The sequence below is a fragment of the Ambystoma mexicanum genome, chromosome 14, assembly GCF_040938575.1.
Source record: "Ambystoma mexicanum isolate Mex_15411 chromosome 14, UKY_AmexF1_1, whole genome shotgun sequence".
NCBI lineage: Eukaryota > Metazoa > Chordata > Amphibia > Caudata > Ambystomatidae > Ambystoma > Ambystoma mexicanum.
This window is the reverse complement of record NC_090940.1, coordinates 188,472,138-188,496,288: the sequence shown is the minus strand read 5'-3', so window position 1 is coordinate 188,496,288 and position 24,151 is coordinate 188,472,138. Positions and strand designations below refer to the sequence as shown.

General features: G+C 46.5%; 1 protein-coding gene across 4 annotated transcripts in view; it reads right to left on the bottom strand.

Annotated features, from left to right (window-relative positions):
- Positions 1-4,972: 4,972 nt before the first annotated feature.
- DAAM1 (dishevelled associated activator of morphogenesis 1) overlaps positions 4,973-24,151 on the bottom strand; it is an 896,952-nt gene continuing 877,773 nt past the window's right edge. For all 4 annotated transcript variants that reach the window (XM_069638889.1, XM_069638892.1, XM_069638891.1 and 1 more), the window contains 3 exons: positions 23,073-23,204; positions 13,247-13,417; positions 4,973-9,973 (listed from right to left, as the gene is read on the bottom strand). In XM_069638889.1, the coding sequence (XP_069494990.1) occupies positions 9,764-9,973; positions 13,247-13,417; positions 23,073-23,204 (513 nt within the window). In that variant the 3' untranslated portion in view covers positions 4,973-9,763. The remainder of the gene's footprint in view (positions 9,974-13,246; positions 13,418-23,072; positions 23,205-24,151) is intronic.

Genomic DNA, 24,151 nt, shown 5'->3' with positions numbered 1-24,151 from the left:
CCTCTTATTGATGAATAGAGTGCAATACTGCCCTTCCAAACCTAGTCTCTTGACTGGAGGAGGAATCCAAGTTGTAAAACCGTGTAAAGGTATGGACGGACGACCATGTGGCAGCCGCACATATGTCTCTAACCAGCACCCCTCTTTTGAGGGCCGATGAAGCTGCAATACCTCTGGTCGAATTAGCCCTAAGATTTTGAGGGGGCTCTTTTCCTGCCAGTCTATAACATTCCAAAATGGCTAAAATGATCCATCTGGAAATGGTCTGCTTAGTTATCGGTAACCCCAGCTTGTGACCTGCGTAGCCTACAAACAGCTGGTCTGCTTGTCTTATCCTAGTCAGTCTACTAATGTAAAAACTTAAAGCCCTTCTTGGGTCCAGCTTGTGTAACCTCTCTTCCTCTTTCCCTGGATGAGGAGGAGGATAGAAAGATGGAAGGGTAATCTTCTGAGTGATATGAAATTCAGAAACCACCTTTGGGAGGAAATTAGGCTTCACTTGCAGAACAACTTTGTCTTTGTGAAAGATTGTATGAGGGGGTTTACAAGAAAGAGCTTGTAACTCACTCACCCTTCTAGCAGATGTAAGTGCTATTAATAAAACAGTCTTAAGGGTAAGAAATCTTAACGAACAAGAGTGGAGTGGTTCGAAAGGTGTGCCCATCAGGAAAGTTAGGACTAAGTTTAAATCCCATAGGGGAACCTGGAATGGTCTTGGGGGATAAACGTTAGTTAACCCCTTTAGAAACTGTATTACCAAGGGTAACTTGAAATAGGATGGTTCTTCCGCAGTGCGCTTAAAGATGGATAGCACTGCGAGATAGCCCTTGATGGTGCCAACTTGAAGGACTGAATTCGCTAAATAAAGTAGGAAGGACAAAACCATTGGTGTACCACATGAAAAGGGATCGATATTCTTTTCTCTACACCAGCTGCAAAATCTGTTCCAACGGCAGCGGTATAAAGATTTTGTTGCTGGCTTTCTTGCCGAAAACAACACCTCCATAACACCATGAGGGAGGTCCCAATCCTTGTACCTCAGCCTTTCAGAAGCCAAGCGTGAAGGTTGAGGGTTTTGATGTCTGGATGGAGAACCTGACCTCCCTTCTGTGAGAGCAGATTCTCTCTGAGTGGAAGTCGAATTGGAGGGCAGATGGACAAGTCTAGAAGGTCTGGGTACCACGTTCTCCTGGCCCAATCCGGGGCAATTAGGATCATGGTTTTCCGGAATCTTCTCAACCTCCTGATCATTTGAGGAATGACAGGGACCGGTGGAAACGCGTACAGAAGCGGAAGCTCCCAGAGCTACTCTCGGGGGAAATTCCCTTGAACAGAACAGATCGCACCTCCTGTTGACACTGGTGGCGAACAGATCCACCTGAGGGGTTCCCCAAAGGGCAAAGATCTCTTGAAGGACTTCCTGAGCTAGTTCCCACTCGTGGGAGACTGTGCTCTGCCTGCTCAGAGCGTCCGCTGTCAAGTTCTTCTCTCCGGCTAGGTGAACTGCCGATAGTGAGATTCCTTCTTGGATTGCCCAAAACCAGAGCTGCATCGCCTCTCTGCACAGAGGTAGTGATCCTACGCCTTCTCTTTTGTTGAGGTAATGCATGGCCACTGTGTTGGGTCTCAGTCCTCCGTCTTTCTTTGGAATGAGAAACTAAGGGGAGTACCAGCCCCTGTTCCTCTCTTCTACAGGTACCGGTTCTATGGCACCTTTCTCTAGCAGGTCTAAAATTTCCTGCAAGAGGAGCGGATCTGGAGCTTTTTGAGAGCTGATCCCCGGTGGATGACTGAGGTATGCGTAGGAGAGGCAGGCAGTAACCTTGTGCAACTGTCTCCAATGCCCAAGCATCTGACGTGATAGCCTGCCATTCCGCCAGATGTTGAGTTAACCTGCCTCCTACAGGTGTCTTGTGAGGGAAGTCCTCAGAGTGGTTTTGGGGCGGCTGATGCAGATGCCGATGGTAAAGAGGCACCTGCTGTTGCTGCGGCTTTTGAATATCTACCCTGTCCACCTCGGGTAGTTCTTCTTTGTCCTCTTTGAGCCGTTCGTCCTCTACCTCTTCCGATTGCGAGTAGAAGCGAAAGGACTTGCCTCTCGCAGAGGTTCCTGTGGGACGAAAAGGTGTCTGACGGATTGCAGCACCTAGGGATTTTTCTGCTGCCTTTGATGTTTGCAGTTTTTCTAAACTGTCATCCGCCTTTTTCCCAAAGAAGAGCCATAAAATGGCATGTTCAAGAGCCTGGCTTGCACATCTGGGGCAAAACCAGACTTTCTCAACCAAGCAAATCTCCTGGTTGTTGTACTTGCCGCCATTGCTCTGCTGATACTGTCAGCCGAATCAATGCCCGTCTGGAGGGATTCGCACATAGCGTCTTTACCTTCCTGTATGATATTTAGGAACGCCTCCCTTTCTTCTCCCTCCGGGATGCAATCAGCCGCTGTAGAAGCACACTCCCAAAGTGTATGGCTAAATCTAGCAAGGGTGCAAGTAGCATTAATAGATTAGAATGCCATGCTACATGACGAAAAGACTTACTTAGCCATAGCATCATTTTTTTTATCGTCCCTGTCCTGTGGGACGGTAGGGTAAGCAGTCTTGATGTCAGTAGAAGATGCTGCCTGTACCACCAGACTTTCTGGGGATGGGTGTTTGGACAAAAACTCCGGGTCTGCAGAAGATACCCTGTATTTAGTAGACAGTTTTTTATTTACTGCCGGGACGACATCTGGGGTTTCCCAGTTCGTCATGATTTTCCTTTGAAGAGCTTTATGAAAAGGTACTACAGGATCCTCCTGTGGACCTTTATCAAGAATATCGGTGAGGTCATCCTGTTGCAAAGCCTGTGAAGGTGTTGACCACCCCATAAATTCTGTGATCCTGGCCATTAAGGCTCTATAAGGGGTTTCAGCATGCTCCCCCGGGTCTGACCTAGCGAACTCCACCTCAGGGGAAGTGTCTAAACCACTTGCCTCATGTAAGGAATCATGGAGTTCCTTTAATCTGCGCTCCTCTGAGGATAACTCCTCTTGAACTGGGGTTGCAGATCCCTGCAACTCAAATGTCTCTTATTGGTCAAATAGTTCTCCCTCTTCCATAATTGAGGACATTGTTCTCAATTGGTCTGAACTCACAAAGGGTGTGAAACCCATCTCCAAGGCAGAGGGTGCCAAACATGTTGTAATCGGCCTCGAAAACGTCGATGTCGTCGACGCCGACGTCGAAGGCTCTGAATGTGGTGTCGAAAACAAAGGCGGAGTCCTTGAGGTCCTCGATAGAATTGGAATTCTGCTTGAGGTTGTCGACAATCTCGACGACATCGTCATCGAAGACCTGGGAATAGCCACTGGGTGCGCCGCAACCGTGACTTTCCTTGGCGTCGACGCCAGTGTTGAGGATGGCGTCGAGTCGACAGACCCGTGTGTCGAAGGTCCCTTCGACAACGGCGTCGAAGACACCGACCTCGGCGTCGACAGAACCTTTGAAGGATTCGAGGTTTTAGCTTTACTCGAGGGTTCGTCACATGCTCGAGAAGCTTCCTTCGCCGGGTACTGCGACTCGCGGCGTTTTGGACTTTCGGGTCTTTCGACCAGAGCATCGCTCTCGGCAGTCTTCGAGGGGGTCGAGGCCGCTTTCTCGAAGACGCTCATCAAATTTTCTTCGGAATTCCTACCATTCAGCCCGGGAACTATGTTTCGTGGGGCAAGGGATTCTCTTAGGTGAAACAGAGGAAGAGGAGGACGAAGAAGGGGATCTTCGACGTCTCCTCTTCGAGTGCTTCGATCTCGAGGAGTGATGTGACCCGCTTCGAGACCTGGAGCGCGAATGGTGACGAGGAGACGAATGTCTCGACTTCGTCGAGGAAGAAGAAGTTTTAGAAGTCTTACCTTTTTCCAGCTTCCCCCTACGCTCCTTCAGGCCCTTAGCTGTCATGGACATACAGTCCTCGCACTCCGAACAATGGTGTTCAGCTCCCAAACACCACAGACAAACTCTGTGAGGGTCAGTCAGCGACATCTTTTTTCCACAGTCAAGGCATTTTTTAAAGCCGGACCGAGGGGTCGTCGGTTTCCGACGAGGAAGCCATCGAGTATGGATCGAATATCTCGAGGAAATTGGATTAATGCTCTACGAAACTGAGCAACGATATTCCGAGGCACTGAGTAAGCGGAAAAATGGAACTGGACAACGGACGCTGCGCGTGGCCTTTATAGGCAGGATGACGTCGACGTTGATACGGCGGCTGTGGAGGGACATCATCTCGGCGGACGTCGACGCGCAGCGCCCTCGAGAGAAAAAATTTCCGAGGCCAGCAAAGCTGGAAAGAGATATCTAAGATAAGGAATACGTCGGAGGACACAATCCCTTCGAAAGCACTGTTCAAAGCCTGGGACCTCTGGTAGCTTTGGTATCGGTGGCGGGAAGGCAGTGGGGGAGGGCTGGGGGTAATTAGGTTTGAGGGCAGCAGACAGTGAAAAAACAAAGGCACGTGCAACCTCCTGTGCAGAAAAAGCATCCAGTGCCTAGCCTAGTGCATGAAGTGAAGGACAGATAGTGGGAACAGGGCAGGCTATGAAGACGAAAAGCCGTGAATTGATATGTTTTGGGCTATATGCGCCGGCCATCTCAAAGGGATACGCACAATTCTTTTCACATTGTGCTGAGCATGCTCTGGTTACAAGTGAAACCTGTATATACAATTAGTATAGGGGAAAGAGGACAGGACACAGTACTCTGTAAAATCCCATATAAACAAGTCGTCGAAATGTTAAAATCCAGACTTTCTTTAACCAATGTAGCGAAAAGAAAGGAAACCAAATGCAATTAGCAGATTGATTTTCAAAAGGTGTTTCAAAACGTTCTTAACCTAGTGCTTGCTCCCCAATTCGTTATCTAGCATCCCAACAATGCACACCATCCCTGTCACTCCAAAAATAAATGTTAGTAATAGGCAAACTATGAAAAGGCGCTCGATTTATTCATATTTGTTTATTGCATATTGCCATTTTTAAAATGTACAGTCCCATAAGATACACAGCATGTCCTGCCGGCTATACTAATATCAACTTGCTTCCTAATGCCTACACTGTTCATCTACCAAGCTAAGAAGGTCCTGGACAAGTTTACAAATTGTCTTCCTTTTTTGGCATTATTACAAATCTGAAAATACACACCAAAGAGAAAAGAGCCACCCACTTGCACCTGCACCAACCAGACAGACATTCTTCTACAATGGCACAAGGAAGTTCCAGCACGCAGTCTTTCTGGAGGAAAAAAAGGAATGGAAAAACACGTCTCTGAGGGCTACCAAACAGGCAAGGCTACCTCAGAGGACAGGAGGAATGCCACCATTTAGCCTCCTTTCTGCCCAAATGGTTATCCGTCTGAAGGAATGATTGCTCCACAACCCGAGGAACGGATAACTTACCCCATAACTATTGCTCTCCAATAGCCGATGGATACACACTCTGAATCCACTGCTCTCCAGTTCCAAAATGGCAAAACCCTTTAAAATAAAGTAATAAAACCAAATCCGGGCATCTTCTCCTGCATGGGCAACTGGGTTTCTGAGCAGTATGACCACATGTCCATTTACACCATTTAAGCCGAGAGTATGGCTCCCTCAGTCTAGAGCCCAGGCAGGAGGTGGCAGAGAGGTCTTTTTTTACCAGGCAAGTCATTTGCACATTCTTGATGCACACAGTCTGCAGACATAACCTTTTGCATAGAATGACCAGCATCATGCAAATGTGGAGGACGGATGTGGGCACAATATTCACTGGGCAACGTGGACCTTCATCCGGGCGGGTCTAAACTGGACTCCCATTCTGAAGTTGATGAAAGAGCAGAACGGTGGCCACACTGCAGTTGCCAAATATTTCCCAGTTGGAACCTTTTGCTGAATACCTTGGGAGTGGGTTAAGCTGGCAAACAAGAATATGCAACATTACCACCAATAGGTCGATGCACTCAAGAATGATAAGAGACGTTTAAGAATCCAGTTAAACTGTCATCTTTACGGACACCATTTTTCTGAACAAGAGATTTGACGCCACAGGGGCTTCATAAATTCACCTTGAAGAGCTTGAAGATGTCGTAAACCAGAGGATGCATCTTTAAATTAAGCACCCCCTGAAGACAGACATTTGTCACTGTAGGCTTTCAAGCACAGGTACAAGAGTCCCAAACAACACAGAAGCAGGAAAGAGGCCATGAGGCCCAGCTCTGCTGGCAAATCGAGATATGCATCAAACCCCTTTTGCATACCCACTTCCAAACACTAGGCTCTTCTGCAAAGCTGTGTCTTGTGGATTGGTTCAATTCAGGGAAAAGAGTTGTGCGATGCTTTGATTGGGATCTACACACCCTGAAACTGACTGGCTACACCCTCGGAGATAAGCCATAGGTGGAACTTTCTGAGCTTCAGGGCTGTGCACGACACATTTGCATCTTTTTTTTGGTGATTTATCGGTTCAACCAAGATGCAGTGACACCCTTGTTGCTTATAGTCCCAGAAAGACTGATCCCAAAACAATCAACTAGCTGGGTTTTCTTGCGAGGACATTTGACTTTTTTTTTAAAATAGGATTAGAAACAAGGTCTCAGTGCAGCTAGAACAGTATCAAACCAGACACTTGGAGGCATGTTCTTAGACAAGTGGAAGACCACTTGAAAAAATTGACGTTTTGGCCAGGGGAGTGCATAGAGAAGAAAGCAGGGTTTGGGGGTCATTTGGGGTCCAAATGGACGAAATGGAGGCGTACTGATACAGCACAACATGAAGTTGGGACTTGGGGCAGGGGAAACATGTACATGAATAATTTACTCCGCTTCTGGATTTATTGCCTTCGTCAAAGTGCGGTCACTGGAGGGCAGTAGATTCAAGAGTATGGGCTCCATGTTGGAAAGCATCAAGGGAGAGAACCGTCAATCTTAAACAGCTAAAAACAGTTTTTTCTTTTTTTATTTCTTCTCCCATATTTTATATTACATAAATAAAAAATAAAAAATTATAAATATAGGCACTTCAGATAACGTAGAGACCCACAAACTTTAGACAAAGTTCAATTCGTGTCTTTGCATTAGTTTTGCTGATTTTGGATTCCAGGTGCACCTTGGTGAGCCTTCACAATTGATCGATTCCTGCTTTATACTTTTAACAAGTACATCTGCTTACAATAATCTTAACGTGTTGCACGTTGCATTGAGGAAACGTGGAAAACCGGAGCGCTCAACCATTTCCAGGAGCAACATTTCACAGCTTTTGAAGAGTCAAACCTCGTGCTCCACATTTTAACGATTCTTTTAAAAGTCCAGCAAAGATTAAATCGCACATTTTCCCCTCTTTTCACCCACCCAATGATTATTTTAGTGTCTCAGGGCACAGTACTTTCTCCACACGACCAAACCATTCAGACGACAGTATGTTTTGAAAGTTAAAAAAAATAAAAATAAATATAACGAGGTTAGCGAACAGTCCTTGCATTGTGCAATTCACGGCATTGAACTTTTGTTGCCAAATGTTTCTCTCTGTGGTATGTTTCCCTGAGTGCTCACTGATCTGGAATGAGTGTGTGCGGGACATTGCGGGACTACAGTACACGAATAGTAAACCGGGTGCCAACGACACTGCTGTAGACATACCTACCCTAAGTAGCAACTCAAGTCTGCGCATGAGTTTATATGGCCTTCAGTCTGGACTATGCACCATAATCCTCATTGGAGGATACATGCTGAACGCTAAAAGTGAACAATGCAACAGCCAAACTAAGTTGAGCATGGATCATGGTCTCTCATAGCCACCTTCGCCTGGCCTGGCGGTGAACAAACACAGCCGTTAAGAACACTAACCTCCCTCCACACACATATACACACAAATAAATAAAATAAACGGAGCACAAATGCAAATTGCAACAAAGGCCTTACTTTTTATAAAAGCGTCATTCACTTCAAAAGGAGCCCCAAGAAAGCAAGAAGAACAGGAAGAGGTTCACAAAGAGTTGAGCCTCTACCGAGCCCCAGAGCAGGCACAAGAGCACAGACATGTTTATGTCGCACTGTAGAGGATTCGCCTCACACAGACTCATTGCAGGCTGCCATCTGCAGTAGTACTACTGGAGTTCCATGCGTCAGACCTGCTTAAGTAGATATCCCCAGTGGGAGCAATTTTATTTTGCCCAATTCCCAGAGCCACATATAGTAGGACAGTTTCGTGACTATTCTAACCCCTTAGGGAAACTCCTGGATGGTGGGTCGGGGAGCAAGGGAAAATAGCACAGGCTTGGGTGAGCGGCACTATGTATTACTAGCACCGGACTTGTACTACCGCTGCTCAGTAATACCAGTAGAGCAACATTGACCTTATGAATAACACACCTCCCACTAGAAACACAAGTACTACAAGCAGCTCTGGTGCTAATACCAGCAGGACTAGTTCTAATGCCGCTAGCATTACTATTGGCACTACTGCCAGTGATCCTAATTGTAGTACAACTACTCCTGTTGATGCAAATACTACCACCTTTACCAATACTTGTATAATTGTTGTTTGAACCATTGCATCTTCTGAGTCTTTCTGAAGCGTAAAGAGTTCTACTGAGCTGTTTTGGGTAGGAGCCATTTTGAAGTGCTACCACGTTTCTATGGTTCAATAAAAGGGACTACTACTTGACTACATATTGTTCAGACTGCAAACATCTACCACCTCACTTGACTTTTTTTCAATTTCTGTGATGGAGGAGATACCTTGGGCTCTAAAAATTGAACATCACTCCTAAGCAGTTTCCGGGAATGTATTTTACTAGGAAAATATTTCCTACTTGAATAAACACCTCAGGACCAAAGCCCACCCCCAGTCTAACCGACTAGACTCGCTTTAAAGGCACCATTTTCCAACAGCAGGCTTCTCAAGCAGCATAAGAAATCTCAGCCTCCATTCCAGCCTGTAACATTTACATGCATGGTAAAGGATGCAGATGGGATGCTTCGCTAATGGACATACAAGGAGGGAAGAGTTGGTATGAAAAGGAGCAGGTGTCAGGCTGCATTTTCAACTAGCAGTTCTTATTTAGGTTGGAAAAGTAGCAGGAAAGACAGGCTTTCAACCATTTTAAGAAGCACAAGACGACTTCCAGGCATCGCTCCTTCAAATAACAAAACATTCAGGAAAGGTGGCAGAGGCCCTTTCACAAAGCAGATCCTTCTACTAAGGCCATATAAACCATGCTGGTCCAACACAGCCAGGATGAAGCTCCAGCATCGACCATCGCAATTCCCAAATCAGCCTTCAGATGCGAAGAAGGAACTTCAACCCGGCGGATCGTTCTCCAGTGACATTAGGCTCTTTCATTGTTTGAATGCACATTTATGTTGCCTCTCTGAGGACAGATACAAGGTGTACTTGAGCACCAGAAAAAATATTTTTCAGGTTGAGGAAGAAAGTAAAATCATACATAGCATGTATGCATACATGTGTCGGGATTCTGTACACATATATACAAATGACTGGCTTACACGCCTATCCATTCACTCACTCCACTCATCAATGAGTACTCCTACATGTCAGACATGCATTCCAATGCACACTCCCTTATATACAAAACATATATACAGATACCCTTTTCTCGCTCTTATACCTAGACAAACAGGAATAGAACTAGACAGCCAATGTTCCCATAACAAGGCAGTGTGATGATGTTCAAATGAGCTCTAGTAACTTCAAACGGCTTCTCAAGTCTTTTCTCGATTTCTGGTTAGGTCAGTTAAAAGTTCAGCTTTGTGATTGGTCGCTCCCGGTTGCCTTCTGTCATCTGGCTGGTAATACGTTTTCGATTCCGCTGGAGTTTAGATAGGTCCTTGTCGAAAACTTCCCCCGAGCGTAAAGCAGAAACAAGGTCATCAAATTCCCCTCCTTCTTCACCATTTTCTTTTGCCTTTCGCGCCTTACGTTCCCGCTCACGCTGTTCTTTAAGCTGCAGGAAAAATACAAGAGGTTATTACTATTGAGGCTCTCTCTGTATCCTGTAAAAACAATCATTAAGATCAGTGAGCACTTTTAGACCAAGTCATACTTTTTAAGGGGGAGGGTTCATCAGGTCTTCCCCTTAGCATTAACAAGAATACCAAAGCTCAATAGATTTCATTGATGGCTGCTCAACATTAAGCTCAGTTACTATTGGTTTCCACTGGCTTGCAGCAATGGTGATTTAAATCCTATGTTTACAACTGGTCTATGCTTCTCTCCCGTCATGTTGCCAACTGCTCATTAGCATGAGCTGGTTTAATTTACTGAAGAGCCGATCTGATAGTTACTGCTCTGGGATGTGGCATTCATGTTTTCGATTAAACGAGAAAGTCGCCTCATCAAGAAACGTGTAAGGAATGAATACCTGCATGCCGAGACGGACTATATACCAGCTCGCTAAGCAGAAACAAAAGGCGAGGAATCCAGCATCCGATATATAAAGCACTTGATACCTAATAGTTAGATGATTTATTGTTGGCCGAGGGAAACCGAGTTTGAGCTTCCGCATAATACAGGGCCTCACTGCCCTAATAATAGGTGGAAGCACTGGCATGTCATACTCCTCTATGTGCATGTCTAGTTTGGCCATGGAAAAACCAAAGATCCAAGTGAATAACTCTGCCTTCAGATATATCTGCCACAATACGTCACAATAAAACTGGAGCTGGTGTTTGAAGGGGGTTGGGGGAGGTCTACACAAGTGCCTTCTGTTGGCAGTTTGTAAATAATGTTATGCTGAGTAAAAACAATGGGAAAGGCTAATGCGCAAAACTTGTTTGATTCACTGAAAGGTCGTATCCTTAAAGAGGCTGTTGGACTGCGAGACCAGGGCTGTTCGTCTGGAGATGGGATTCCTTTCATGGAGGGTGCAGTATATGAAAAAAAAGTTTTTTTTTTTTACAAGGCGGCTCTTGAGGCAGAAAAACCCTCTTTGGCATTCCATCTGAGGGACACATTCGAGACTGCTTCTAACCCTTTTCTTTGTAAATTTCAAAAACGCTGTACAGATTTTATGAAGTTTGTTGATATACTTGTTACTGACTTCCGTGTAGTCATAAAAACAAAATCAAAAGATGGGATAAGATTGCAGACCAAGAAGATCTGCAGAGGCTCAAGCTGTATGCTAAGAATCACATTCATTATGCACCCACTAGTGGCAGCAGGCTATCTTCAGAAATTTCAGTCAAAACCTCAAAGAACTTGGTTCCTAAAATATCAACTAAGCCGTCTACCGACATTGGAAGTCATAGGACCAAAATTGGGAATTCCAAGTAGAAAATGCAGATTATGCAGGACTGAGAGCTTGAAATCCCATTATGTCGTTATTGAAAGCACTGGTTGCATCAAGTTAAGGATTGCATTTCTGGCTTCTTACGCAAACTCTACTTCCGAGGTGCTGTCCGAGAGTTTAAGGAACATTTAGTGATGGGCTAAAACAATGCTCTGAGGTGAACGAGTACTAGCTTGAAATACTCACAAATGCCCCCAAATAATTCAAAATTAGAGATATAGTTACTGAATAAATGCCTAATCATTAACAATTCCAATGTTGTGGGCAATAGAAGGATAAGTAAACTAAAGCAGTAATACTTTTGCTTGGAAGTATTTAAGCAAAATAATTCCCATGCTTTATTAATGAAAATGTTGCTAGCCATAATATTTGCCTTTGCCGCAACTACAAGGTTAGTAGGGCACGTTGCACAGGCTCCCACTAAGATAGGAATAGTTGTTACACGAAGAGTTGGGAGTTAGTGTCATCGGCTAAATGGCACTTCGAAAATGCCTGCGTGTATGGCTAAAGGTATACACCTCATGACAGCATTTAGGGAACATCATAATGAAACCTGAGCCCTGAACAACACTGACCAAAAAAAAAAAAAACATACTTCGATCACATTCAAACATGTTTCAGTGCATGGGGTCAGGGGGGTATTCAAGTTGTACCCAGTTGTATTGCATAGCGAGAATATCCCATTTGGTTTGGGAATCTCAGAAGATCACAATGCTCTTAAAGGCAGCCTATGCAACAAGACAAGCCACTTACTTCTCCATCACAAAGTCAGCAGTAATTGACAGCTAAATGGGGGACATAGCTAACATCTAATAAAGTCTAAATGCAAAGCTGTGCCTCAACCATCCCGCCAATAAAAGTGGTCGCTGACAGAATGAATGCAGACATCAGCCATAGTTACTGCTTGATCAATGTTTAGACCCCTTCTATTGTAACTTGTACTTGTGAGTACCTGAACTGGGGTCACCTACATGTAGTGTGCAGCAGGGCCTAATCTAGACAAAGGGCACCAGTTCCACAACCAACAATACTGGGGGTGACATCTATCCAGACCTTGAAGACTCAAAGTCAGTCAATAGGTGTCAATGTTGAGATGGTGTAGGTCTGACAAGGGGCAAGTCTGTACCACACAACAGTAATGTGGTAAAATGGAGTTGACCTGCTTTTAGCACTTCTTATTTTACCTCAAGACATACAATGACCCTCCCCTGTGAAAATCACTAGCTTCCAGGGGTACTCTAATATTATATTTTGTTCTAGGAGACCCAAGCAAGGTTTACGCACCCTGTGGATAACATGGCACAAGTGAACAGATTTTATCAACACCTAATATATTATGACATAGTCCTGCTCTTACAATTGTAGTTTCCTATTTTTATTCGAGAAATTAATGATTTTTATTGTGTGTACTTTGCAAAATCAGCTTGTGCTGAAAAGTAAATACCTGATTCTACACACAAAAGCACGTGGCTCTCCATTCACGGACAAGCACAGTGGAAAGAGCCGATTACATAATATGTTGTACAAAATTTGACACGTGTGAGAAACAGCAGTGACCAGAAGGTTGGACATAGCTGCGTTGCATGGCAAGGCCAGCAGAGATGTACACTGTGCCCAAAGAGTATTGTAAAGCTGCAAACAAATGCAATCTTAGAGTCTAAATAGGTTTGGGAATAATCCTGAAGGAAACAGTTTGCAACCACATGGTGCCTACTTGTCTGAAGTTTGGAAGGAATCATTTTAGTTCATCATCAAGGGAACCATTGAAAAAGAACACACAGAAGGGAAGGTAGCGTCCATGGAGTATAAACAAACAGGACTAGAAGCAGAAATGTAGTAAAGCCCAGTTATGATACAACTGCAAAGGACACACAATAAACGCCAACATTGGTAAGTAGTTAGTATGCAAACAAAACTATTTTCACTAACCTGTGCCTCCATGCGTGCTCGCCGTTCATCCTCCTCTTTCCTTTTCTTCATTTTTTCATTCTCCAGTTTAGCTTCTGAAAAGGCCTGGAGAAACTGGTCAAAAATGCCATAGAATTCATCCGGCTGCATTTTGCCAGTGTCCTCTCCAAAGTGCTTAACAGACTTGGTGAACTGGAAAAAAGAAGAAAAGGTAATTTATTACGTTAATAAGAACATTTGACCAGCCTTACTTGCAGTGCTGAGTTAATTAGATGAGGCGTTTCTGTCAATAGGAAAATAGTGCTAAAACATAAGACTACTGATAAATCGATCTTTTAAATGTAAGAAACTGCACTCTAGGGCCAATGAAACAGTTTTTAATAATGTTATTAATTTATTCAATGATTATCACTGTCCGTTCCAACATTCAAATTTTACTTATCAATGGTACGTCCAACCGGCTCTGCAAAGCGACAATCAGGTGGGAGTAGCATGCTTGAAATTACGATATGACCCTGTTTAAAAAGAAACAGATTGAGCTCTTTCGCTGGAAATGTTTTTTTGCCCGTCAGCCTAGTACTTCAGTGACCTCTGAATAAGAATTAAAAACCCTCTCCAATCTCTCCATGTCTGAAAAATTATAAGTTACCGTAGTGACTAATGTACTCTTAGTCCATAGTCCCCTTTCCTCCATACTGTATGGGAGTCCCTTCCAAGGGACGGGAGACTGAACCTAGTTCACCAGAAAAAAAAATCTTCTTTCCCTTTAAATTTAGAGGCGTGGGGGGTGTGGCCCTGGGAGCATGCACTGTACTGACTCCGCCCTCCGGCCCACACCTCAGTCCTCATTGATGCATCGACAATATATTTAACATTGCCTAATGACACCAGTATTATTAGGGGGGAGGATGGTGGGGCATATGGAGGAAAGGGGACTACGGTCTAAGAGTAAGTTAGTCACTACGGTGAGTGACTTATAATTACTCTTACGTCCCGTCCCCTTTCCTCCATACTGTATGGGCGATTACAACTGAATGTAGCCCCAGGGTTAGGAGGAGACCCTCCTTAAGCAAATAGGTTCCCGAGAACCACCTGTCCGAAAGCCACATCAGATCTAGAGTGGCATCCAAACAGTAATGCTTGCAGAAAGCAGAGGGAGTAGGCCAAGTGGCCGCCTGCTTATGACTTGTCAAGGGACATGGCGCTGGAATGCGATGGCCGTTGCCTTGGCCCTGACTGCGTGGGCATGCATGTTTGCCGGAAGCAGCATGTGCTGGCCCTCGTATGCTTCTTTGATTGCCGAGACCATCCAGTGGGATATGAAGGCCTGATAGCCTGGTCTTGCACCTCCGAAAGTGACAAACAGGGCGTCTGATTTGCGGAACCCCTTGGTCCTGTCAAGGTAGAATTTCAGGGCACGCCTGACTTCCAAGCAGTGCAGAACTCTGTGCCCCGTCCTTAGGATCAGCAAAAAACATAGGAAGGACTATTTCCTCGTTCAAATGGAAAGCAGACGGCACCTTAGGCAGAAATGCTGGGTGTGTCCGCAGGACTACTTTGTCCCTGTGAAAGGCAGTATATGGTTCTGAGGCGACCAGCGCCTGGATTTCGCCGACTCTGCGAGCCGAGGTGAGGCCGACTAGTAAGGCCGCCTTAATGGTGACCAGACTGATGTCCGCGGACACCATTGGTTCAAACGGTTTGTGTGCCAGGGCGCCCAAGACTATGTTCAGGTCCCATACGGGGGTACGGCCTCTTGATGGGCGGGTAGAGCCTTGCGAGCCCTGTCAAATGTTTCTTCACAATCGGATTGGAGGAGGAGAATTCCTGTAAGCCCCGATGGCTGTGCGGTAAGTGCAGCAGATGTCCACCTGCACGCCAGAGTGGCTGAGGTGCGCCGAGAAGGAGAGCACGTCGTCCAAAGTATATGCCAGGAGGTCGATAGCCTTGGAGTCTGCCCAGTGGCAGAACCTGGTCCATTTACTTTTATACGGGGCCCTGGTAGCCTTGCTCCTTGCGCCCTGTATGATTTCCAGATTAGCCTGGGAGAGGCTGAGGTGCCTTAGCGTTATCTGCTCAGGAACCACGCTGTGAGGGCTAGTTTCTGTGGTGCGGGGTGGATGACCCTGCCCCCCTGCTGCGCCAGAAAATGTGCTGGGCCCGTCCGAAGGTGAATCAGTGGCATCTCCGAGAGGCTGAGCAGCTCCGAGAACCATGGGCTGGCCGGCCACCATGGAGCGATTAGACTGATGTTGAGCTGGCGAGACTCCTTGATCTTGCAAATCACTCTGAATCAGCGGAGTGGGCGGGAAGGCGTACGCTGTCATGCCGTTCCACTGAATCTGAAATGCGTTGCCCAGGGAGCAGGGGCCGTGTCCCTGCCAGGAGGTGAACTGAGGGCACTTCTTGTTGTACTAGGTGGCAAAGAGATCCACCTGGGGGAGACCCCATCTGTTGAAGATCTCCTGAACTAGGTTGTTTAGCTGCCACTCGTAATTGTCCGCTCTGAACCTGCTGAGACTGTCCACCTCAGGTTGGATTCCCCTGGAAGGTGGGCTGCCGTGAGGAAGATGTCGTTTTCCAGGGCCCACTCCCACATGCCGATTGCCAGTCTGCACAGTGGAGTGGATCTGTTGCCTGCCTGCTTGTTGACATATTACATGCTGGTCAAGTTGTCTGTCTGGATGAGTACAACCTTGCCCCTGAGGAGTGGAAGGAATGCTCTGAGCTCTAGCCAGATGGCGTTCAGCTTTAACCAATTGATGTGGAATTCCTGCTCCTGTCGAGTCCAGGTGCTGTGGACCAAGAGATCGTCCAGGGTGGCTCCCCAGCCCTCAAGCAAGAATTCCCTGGTGATGGTGACCTGCGGAGGGGTGGAGGGGGGTGGGGGAGCGGGGGAGGCCGGAAGGCGTAGGTTGCAGTCCCTGGACCACCATGTGATGCCCGGGTGGAGCGATGGATGAATGTTGATCGTCTCGGATTGAGAGCCCCTCTCCTGGTTCCGCAAGTCCGCGAAGTGCAGCTGAATCCTCCTCATCCTCAGTCTTGTGTGTAGGACGGCTAATAGGACCGCCGCCAAGAGACCCAGGAGATGCTGGTACCACCAGGCCAAGTTCACTTCTCTGCTGAGGAAGTGGGCATTGGTCCTCTTGATGGCCGAGATCTTGTCCTCTGACGGAAACACCTTCTCTGAGCATGTGTCCCAGATGAGGCCCAAGAATGTTAGAGTCTGCGTGGGCTGCAGCTGTGACTTCTTGAGATTGAGCGAAAAAAAAAAAAAAACAGATTGTGCAGTGTGTTCATAAAGGCATGGGAAGAGTGGTGAACTGCTTCCGGAGATGTAGCCCTAAGGAGACAGTCGTCAAGGTATGGGTAGATGTGGAGGTCCTGCGCTCTGAGGAGGGCAGCCACGGTATTCATGAGTCTGGTAGAGACCCTGGGGGCTGAGTTGAGGCCAAAAGGAAGGACCTTGTATTGGAAATGGCAGCCCACAATCCTGAACCATAGGAAAGAATGATGGGGCTGCCAAATCGGGATGTGTAGGTATGCGTGCTTCAGATCCAGGGAGCACATCCAGTCTCCCTTGCACAATGTCTCCGCTATATAAGCTGGCGTAACCATCTTGAATTTTTGTAGAGGTAAGGAGAGGTCGAGGGTGAAAAGGTCCAGCACAACTCTCAGGCCCGCCTAGTTCTTTTTCTGAATGGTGAAAATCCTGGATTAAAAGCCGAAGCCTCGCTGGGAGGCTGGGACTTCCTCCACCGCCTGGCTCTCTACGAGCGACCGGATCTCCACCAGAAGAGTTGCTGTTCCACCTTGAGGGAGTGGAGGGGAGGAGGGTGGAGAGGCTGGGATGGGTAGGCGGTACCCTGTGGATACTACGGAGAGGATCCAGGGGTCCGCGAAATTCTGGCACCAGAAATGTGCATGGAGAGCAAGCCTGCCCCCCACTGGAGACATGTGGGCCTGGAGGGGCGTGTCATGCCATCTTTCCCTCAGAGGCTGACGAAGATGCAAGGACGCAGTGGAATACAGCTTCTTCCCGTAAGCCTCCGAGATCTCCTTGCCTAGCAGTGTCGCTGAGGACGACTGAGGCTTGGAGTATAGTGATGCTTCAGCAGTCACCGAGGGGTGTGGCTCAGGATGAGCCGATAGCAAGAGTGTATCCCCCTCCATCTGCCTGTACTTGGCGTCCAGGCGTCGATTGACCGGCTGGACAGATTGGGGCTTGGGTCAACCTTTTTTGGCCAGGGAGACTAAAATCGGTCTGCAGTGGAATTCTCGTTTTGGCAGAGGGGCGTCGCGTGAGGACTTCAGCAAGCACACCCTCTGCCAGTTGCTCGACCTTGGGTTGAGGAAGACGCAGATACTCCGCCAGCCCCGCAAGACATTTGGCTGATGAGGACATGTCAGGGTCATCCTCATCCGTATCCTGTGGGTCAGGAGGATCCTGCATAGGTGGGGGAGTAGCGGGAGCCAGAAACTGGGGTACCGGATCCGGAGGCTGTGGAGGAGGCTGGTACGAAACCACCTGAGTAATCAGCTGTGGGGGCAGAGGCTGCGCCGGGGCCAGCGATGCCGGCGGAGGAGCCTGAGGTTACGGAAGCATTGGAGGGAGCACCTCCCTGATGGCATCCCTGAGGATAACCCCCATCCGAGGGGACTTCATGAGCCCGAGGAACCTCTCAAAGAACCTGTCTTCATAGGCCAGAGGAGTGGTAGGGGATACAGACAGGGTAGCGGGAGGCTGCTGGAGCCGCTGCATACCCTGCCTGTACAGACGCAGTGGGAACCTACCCAGCGCAAATGAAGGATAGGCTGTAGGCCACGTACCTGGTTGAGGACAGTCCCCACCTTGACACTCGTTCCTCGCTGAACTCCTGGAATGGCGTCTGACGAATGCCGATGTCTGGCCGGTGACCATTTTGTCCAGCTGCCTGCCACGTGCCTGCGTCGTGTTGCTCGGCTCGCTGGGGCAAGCCTCCTCCAAGACTCAAGTGTGGATTGCGAGGCCTACCCTGCTCCTCGGGCCTAGACCTGGTAGGTTTGACACCCTCGGCCCGGGGGCCGGTAGAGATGCGTTCAGGCACCCCCCTCAGATGTATTGCCGGTACTAGGGCATGGCCCCTTGGACATAATGCCGGTACAAGGGCGGAGCCCCTCAGGTGAAGACCCGGTACAAGAACCTTCCGGTCCCACAACACTATCACTGGGAGGATCTGGGGATCCCTTGGCCTGTAGGACGGTAGCAGTAGCAGCCTCGGTGCACATGCTGGTACGAGGATCTGAGCGGTCCCACCCGCGCGTGCGAGTGCTTGTCCTTGAGTAGGAGTCTCCCTTGTGGGGTGCGATGGAAAACAGAGGCCCTACCTTGGGCCTGGATCGATGTTTCACGAAGTCCTTGAGGTCCTAGGGAGGTGACTTCTGGAAGAGCTCCGTCCACTTGGCCAGTCTGTTCTTCAGCGACCTTGATTATAGGGCATTGCACGCTGTACAAGCTTGCCAACCGTGGTCTCGGCAACGTAGGCAGAGGGAGTGGAGGTTGGAAGTTGGGAAGAGGATGGACACCTGCTGAACCCTGTAGAAGTCGACATGCGCCGGGGAGGAGCGCAACGCCTGAAGACCGAGTACCTGAATGATAAAAAGACAAAAAGACAGAAGAGAAAAAGTATCCGCACGTGGAATTTCATTGCCGAAGACAAACCCATGAGCACTGGAGAATTCGACCCGTTCCAGTCAGCGCGGAAAAAGGGGACGAAGGTGTGGCGCTGGAGGGCGGAGTGAGGGAAGCGCATGCTCCCAGGGCCGCACCCCTGTGTGCCTCTAAATTTAAAGGGGGAGGTGGTTTTTTCAGATGAAAAAGGTTCCGTCTCCCGTCCCTAGGAAGCGACGCACGTGCAGTATGGAGGAAAGGGGATAGGATGTAAGAGTACAAGCGGGTACCCTGTTTGTGGGGAGAGGCTTTGGTTGTCCCGATCTTCAAGAAGGGTGATAGAGGCGAGCCAAAGAACTATTGCCCTATTGTCTTCCTTGATTCGTTGGGGAAACTTTTCGCTTCAGTGGTCCTGCGTGACCTGAGCACCTGGGGCGATCAGTGAGGGTAAACTAGATCCAAGTCAGTCGGAGTTTATGAAGAGGGTGGTGCCCCCCCTTAATCTTTTCATCCTTAATCTGTCAAAACTGAAGGCGGTCAAAGCAAAAGCCCCTATCCACATGGCATTCATAGATCTGTAACAAGTCTTCGATGGGTAGACCGACAACATCTATGGGCAAAACTAAGATGCTTGAATTGTCCGTCCGATGTGCTGGAGGCAATATAAGCGCTCTATACCGAGACATCGATTCAAGTGAGGTGAACTGCAAAGGGGTCCCTGTCGAAGTTTTATACTTTTTGTGGGCTGAAGCAGGGATGCACGCTGGCGCCACTTCTATTCATCCTTTATATATTAGGCTGATATTAGAGCTAAAAAAACGTAATAATATTGAGATACCCTGGCTCCTATATGCGAACAGCATTGTCTTTTTAGATCTGACTGCCATACGTCTTCGGCGAAGAATTGATGCTTTCAATGATTACCTAAAATTAAATGGCATGAAAATAAATGTCAAAAAAAATGTGGAGGTGTTGACAATGAAGGCCGCAGGTAGGACAAGGAAGCAACCCTTTCGGTGGAAGGTGGAGTCTGAACCACTAGAATGTGTTGACTATTGTGTACTTAGGAAGCATGATAAACAAGAACTTGAATGAAAGCGGCCAGTAGACCTATTTAAGGGATACATTGAAAAAACTCACAACACAAGGGGTGGTTATTCACAGGAAATATGACAGGTACTCATTAAATCCAATAACCACCTTCTATAAACAGAAGGTGGTGCAAGTACTAACATACGGTGCAGAAACTTCACTTAACCTTACATGGAAAGTATGGGCTTTGACGGAGGGCTATTTTTGCCACAGAGTTTTGAGACTTCCAAATTCGATGCCATGGGTGGCCATCCGGCATGAACTCCGATTTCAGTCCACGGAGTACATAGTTTTATGGAAATCGATTTCACTGTATCGGAAATGCCTAAAACCTGACTGGGGGTTGGGGGGGGGGCAACCCTTTTCTATCTTACGAGCTACGCTCCAGCAGGATGAAAAAGTGCTAAACAACTGGAAATTGAAAACTAAAACATTTTGCAATACCACAATATTCATTTGGAGATGTTGACGGGAAAACGAAAATGTTTGAAGGCGAAAGATAAACTGGTAAAAGCTTATTGGCTTGATACGATTGAGTCGAGAGATAGGGACGGTGTGAGTTAAGAATGTTGGAAAGAGAGGAAGGGGTTGAATGATGTACCAAGATACTTACAGAAGTTTCCCTCGGCCCATTATAGAAACCTTTTGCTGCGATGTCATTTAAACATCATGCCAACCAAAGAGGTCCAATTAAAGAGACATCAACAAGGAAGGAAGCCAGTTGTAGATATTGCAAGGCCATGCCCCAGGTGGAATCGTTGGTTCATTTTCTACCTCCTGTCAAGCTCTAACTGAACTGAGAAATTTGTATCTTGGGGATCAGCTACAAAAGACTAGGTCACTATCAGTGGAAGCATGGTGGGAACTGGTCTTATTGGGAGAACGAGTGGGGCTGGTTATGGACGTTATGACATTTCTGGAGTGTTTCCCAAGAGAGGGAAAGATAACCTGAGTTTATGGTTGTAAATAGTTCTTTTGTGGCATCTGAGAGGGGATTTCTCTATTGATAATGCATTCACTGTGATTCGACTAGAGGTAAGCAACAGAGAATGCTCGGGGGGTGGGGGGGAATGAGCAGCAAACACTGGTAAATAGACTAATGAAGACAGCGGGAATAGCAACGACGACGAGGATGCAGGGGGGAAAAGGTCAGACTCAACTAAACATCGGTGGAAGGGGTTCATGAGAAGTATGACCAGATGAAGGGACACAGAAGTGAAGCGGGAACACTGAGGTGATATCTGCTAATGCTGGGCGGTGAGATGGCCCGATACTGCTGTGAGCAGGTGTGGCTCTTTCCTTGTTGAGGTGGACCTTAGTGGAAGCCTGTAGAGATACCAGGTTGTTTGAGGGTCAAAGCAATACTTCACCAGTGAATCCAGGAGCCATCGCTGCCAGATTAGTAATGGACGCTAATCATGCCACTAGGAAATCCAACAGAGGCTCTGCGAGACCTGGAATTGATATGACCAAAATATGAAGAGAATAACTGTCAGGAAGCCACAGATGTTGGAATTCTGTGGAAAAAACAGAGGAGGAACCTAAAGTACAGGACAAGACCAAGTGGAAAGAAGAATTGTAGTTTTAAGCCCACAAGTTGGGCCTAAATCTGATTGTTGGTAAAGGTATTCAAAGTACCATGCCAGCACAGGTGGATACTGAGAATTCACGAAAGACTATTTGGGGAGGCGGATATGCTGCTTTAAAGGAATTAGATTTAATAAATATTATAATTGTTCTTTTATAACATACCTTTCTAAGCACGGGTGAGGGATTTGAATCTAAGTTGCGCTGGGCTGTCTTGCTTCCAAGACAAAAACACTGCCCCTGAGCTATCCTTCCTCCCAGGATAAATAATTTAATGCATAAAGAATGTTTTATTCTGAGATTTAATATTGAAGGTGCCTTATTGTTATATAATAATTGTAGATATGTTGATATTCATTAACGAAGTGTATTTAATGTGTTTAGGCTTATTTTAAATAAGGATTATTGTAAAGGTTTGTTTTAAACCAAGTACAATAAATGAAAGCAGTTAACTGAAAAGAGAACCAAAAGATCCAATGCAAAATACATTGCAACAGAAAGCCGTGCTGTTACATTAATGGAAATTCAGTTAATATACCAATGTGTCCAAAAGACACTGTCTGAGAAAGATCCCAGCCGGGGCATTCTGGGAAACAATACCAGACAGAGCATTCAAAAAGAAATGCGAAAAGGAGGTTGCCACTGTCTTCCAGGAAACGGAGTGAATTTCTCCAAACAATCGCTAAGCGTTTTCATGGCAAAAAAGGCCATTCTGTCAATTCGAAAGAAAATCCATTCCTAAAACTTAAAAATATTACAACTGTCATTTTCACTTTCACCAGTTTGCCACCAATGGCAACTTGCCATTGTTGTCTCTCCATCACTATATGCCAGGGCTACACATACCGGGGGATAAGGTAGCAAGAGTATCTCCGTGCACGTCTTGTGATTGCTTGTAGCTGACAAGGTTGCATTAGCACCACTCCTTTATTAACCAAGGGCACCAGAGTGGTTCCATATAAGGGCCATCTAAAAATCACAGCACAACAACAAAGGGGGTATGGGGTAGATGGCCTTGCATGGAGTGTAAATAACACTGTGGCAAAGCCAATCCTAAGAAAGGTTTCTAGCAAATATGTGAAACAGGACAAAAGTCTGTATATCTAAAATAAGAACACATTTGTATGCATGACCCTGGGATAGGTCCACATATTTATGTTTTGACCAACCATCAGGTTTAAAAGTGGTTCTTTTCAGGAAGCAAAATGGAAACACATTGTTCTGGCATGGCATGCCTATATGTTCATCTTGGTACTAAGCATGTTCAAGAATCTGTTTGCTCAAGAAGCAAAAATCAGAAATACAGAGAAGTACTTTTTATTTAATTTATCCCAAAAAAAGACTTCATGCTCTAAATTTGTTAATATTTGTGCAGTCACATGTTCATTGATCAGGACCATCAGAACAGGTGCTATATGTTGAAGCTTTGCACAATACGAACAGTAGATTTTGCAGCGAAAACATTAAATGAGGAAAATGCACAATCAAACTTCAGCAATATCTTAGATTGCTCACCAGTTCTTTCGATTCTGTTAAAAGGTCTTCCACATCAGAGAAGCCGAAGCTAGCCACTGTGATGAACTGGCTGACCACTGAGACAAACTTATCTCCTGGCTGGGCGGATTGTGCCTTCTGATATTCCAGTTCCTATACAAGAAATGTTTTATTAAAAAAACATCTCTGTTCAAGTAACATTGCATTACATAATAAAATAAATGATCCCATCTTTTAAATTGCAATATTTATGGCATTCTGAGAACAAACATTAAGACCATTGACCCTATCGCCAACAGGGTGAATCCACGATCACAGTAAAAATGTGCATCTTCCATATGTAACCCATAGATCACTTCAGTGTGGAAAAGAAACCTCACATCCCCAAATCTTGCATCATTGCCTCAATCTTTGTGAATTTGGGCAGGCATTCTGTACACTAGAACAAATACCGTTCCGGTCGATACCCTCCTTTGATGTATCCACACTAGATACTATGGCCTTTGGGTAGCATGACAAGGTCACACGGGAGAGGCTAGGGCATGGGGTCTGGGAACATCCGCCGGCTCCGTGATGGCAGCACTGGACGTGGAATAGCAGGATTTCTCCAGGAACTTTGCCCCATCCCTAGCCTAATATGCCAGGTATCTCATAATGCCCCATACACCCCAACGTGGCCCAGAAAGCACAACCTCGGTTCATAAATGAGAAAACTCGGAACTTCAGAGGGTGCCAATCATGGGTCTTGCGTGCGAGGCTCCACGAGCGGTGTGTTGTCATTAGTGTCAGTTGTCAACAAGGAAAAGGTATGCAAGCACAATGAAGCAAGAAAAGAGCCGACATAAAGGGAGACCCAGGTCTCCATTTTGTCAGCGATGCATATTTACTTATAAGGATGTGCTGCATTTTTGAGGAAGAGTGTTCACTGAATGAACGCATGACTACCGGAGGAGTGCAACTCAAATGTCTCAATGGGTAATGCAGGGGGGGAAAAAGCAACGAATGGGAGGGAAATTAAGAGCTTACTCACAAAGGGATCTTCTTGGTAGAAGATGACTGTATCCTTGGAAGGTGCCCCACCACTTTCTTTGATGTAGAAT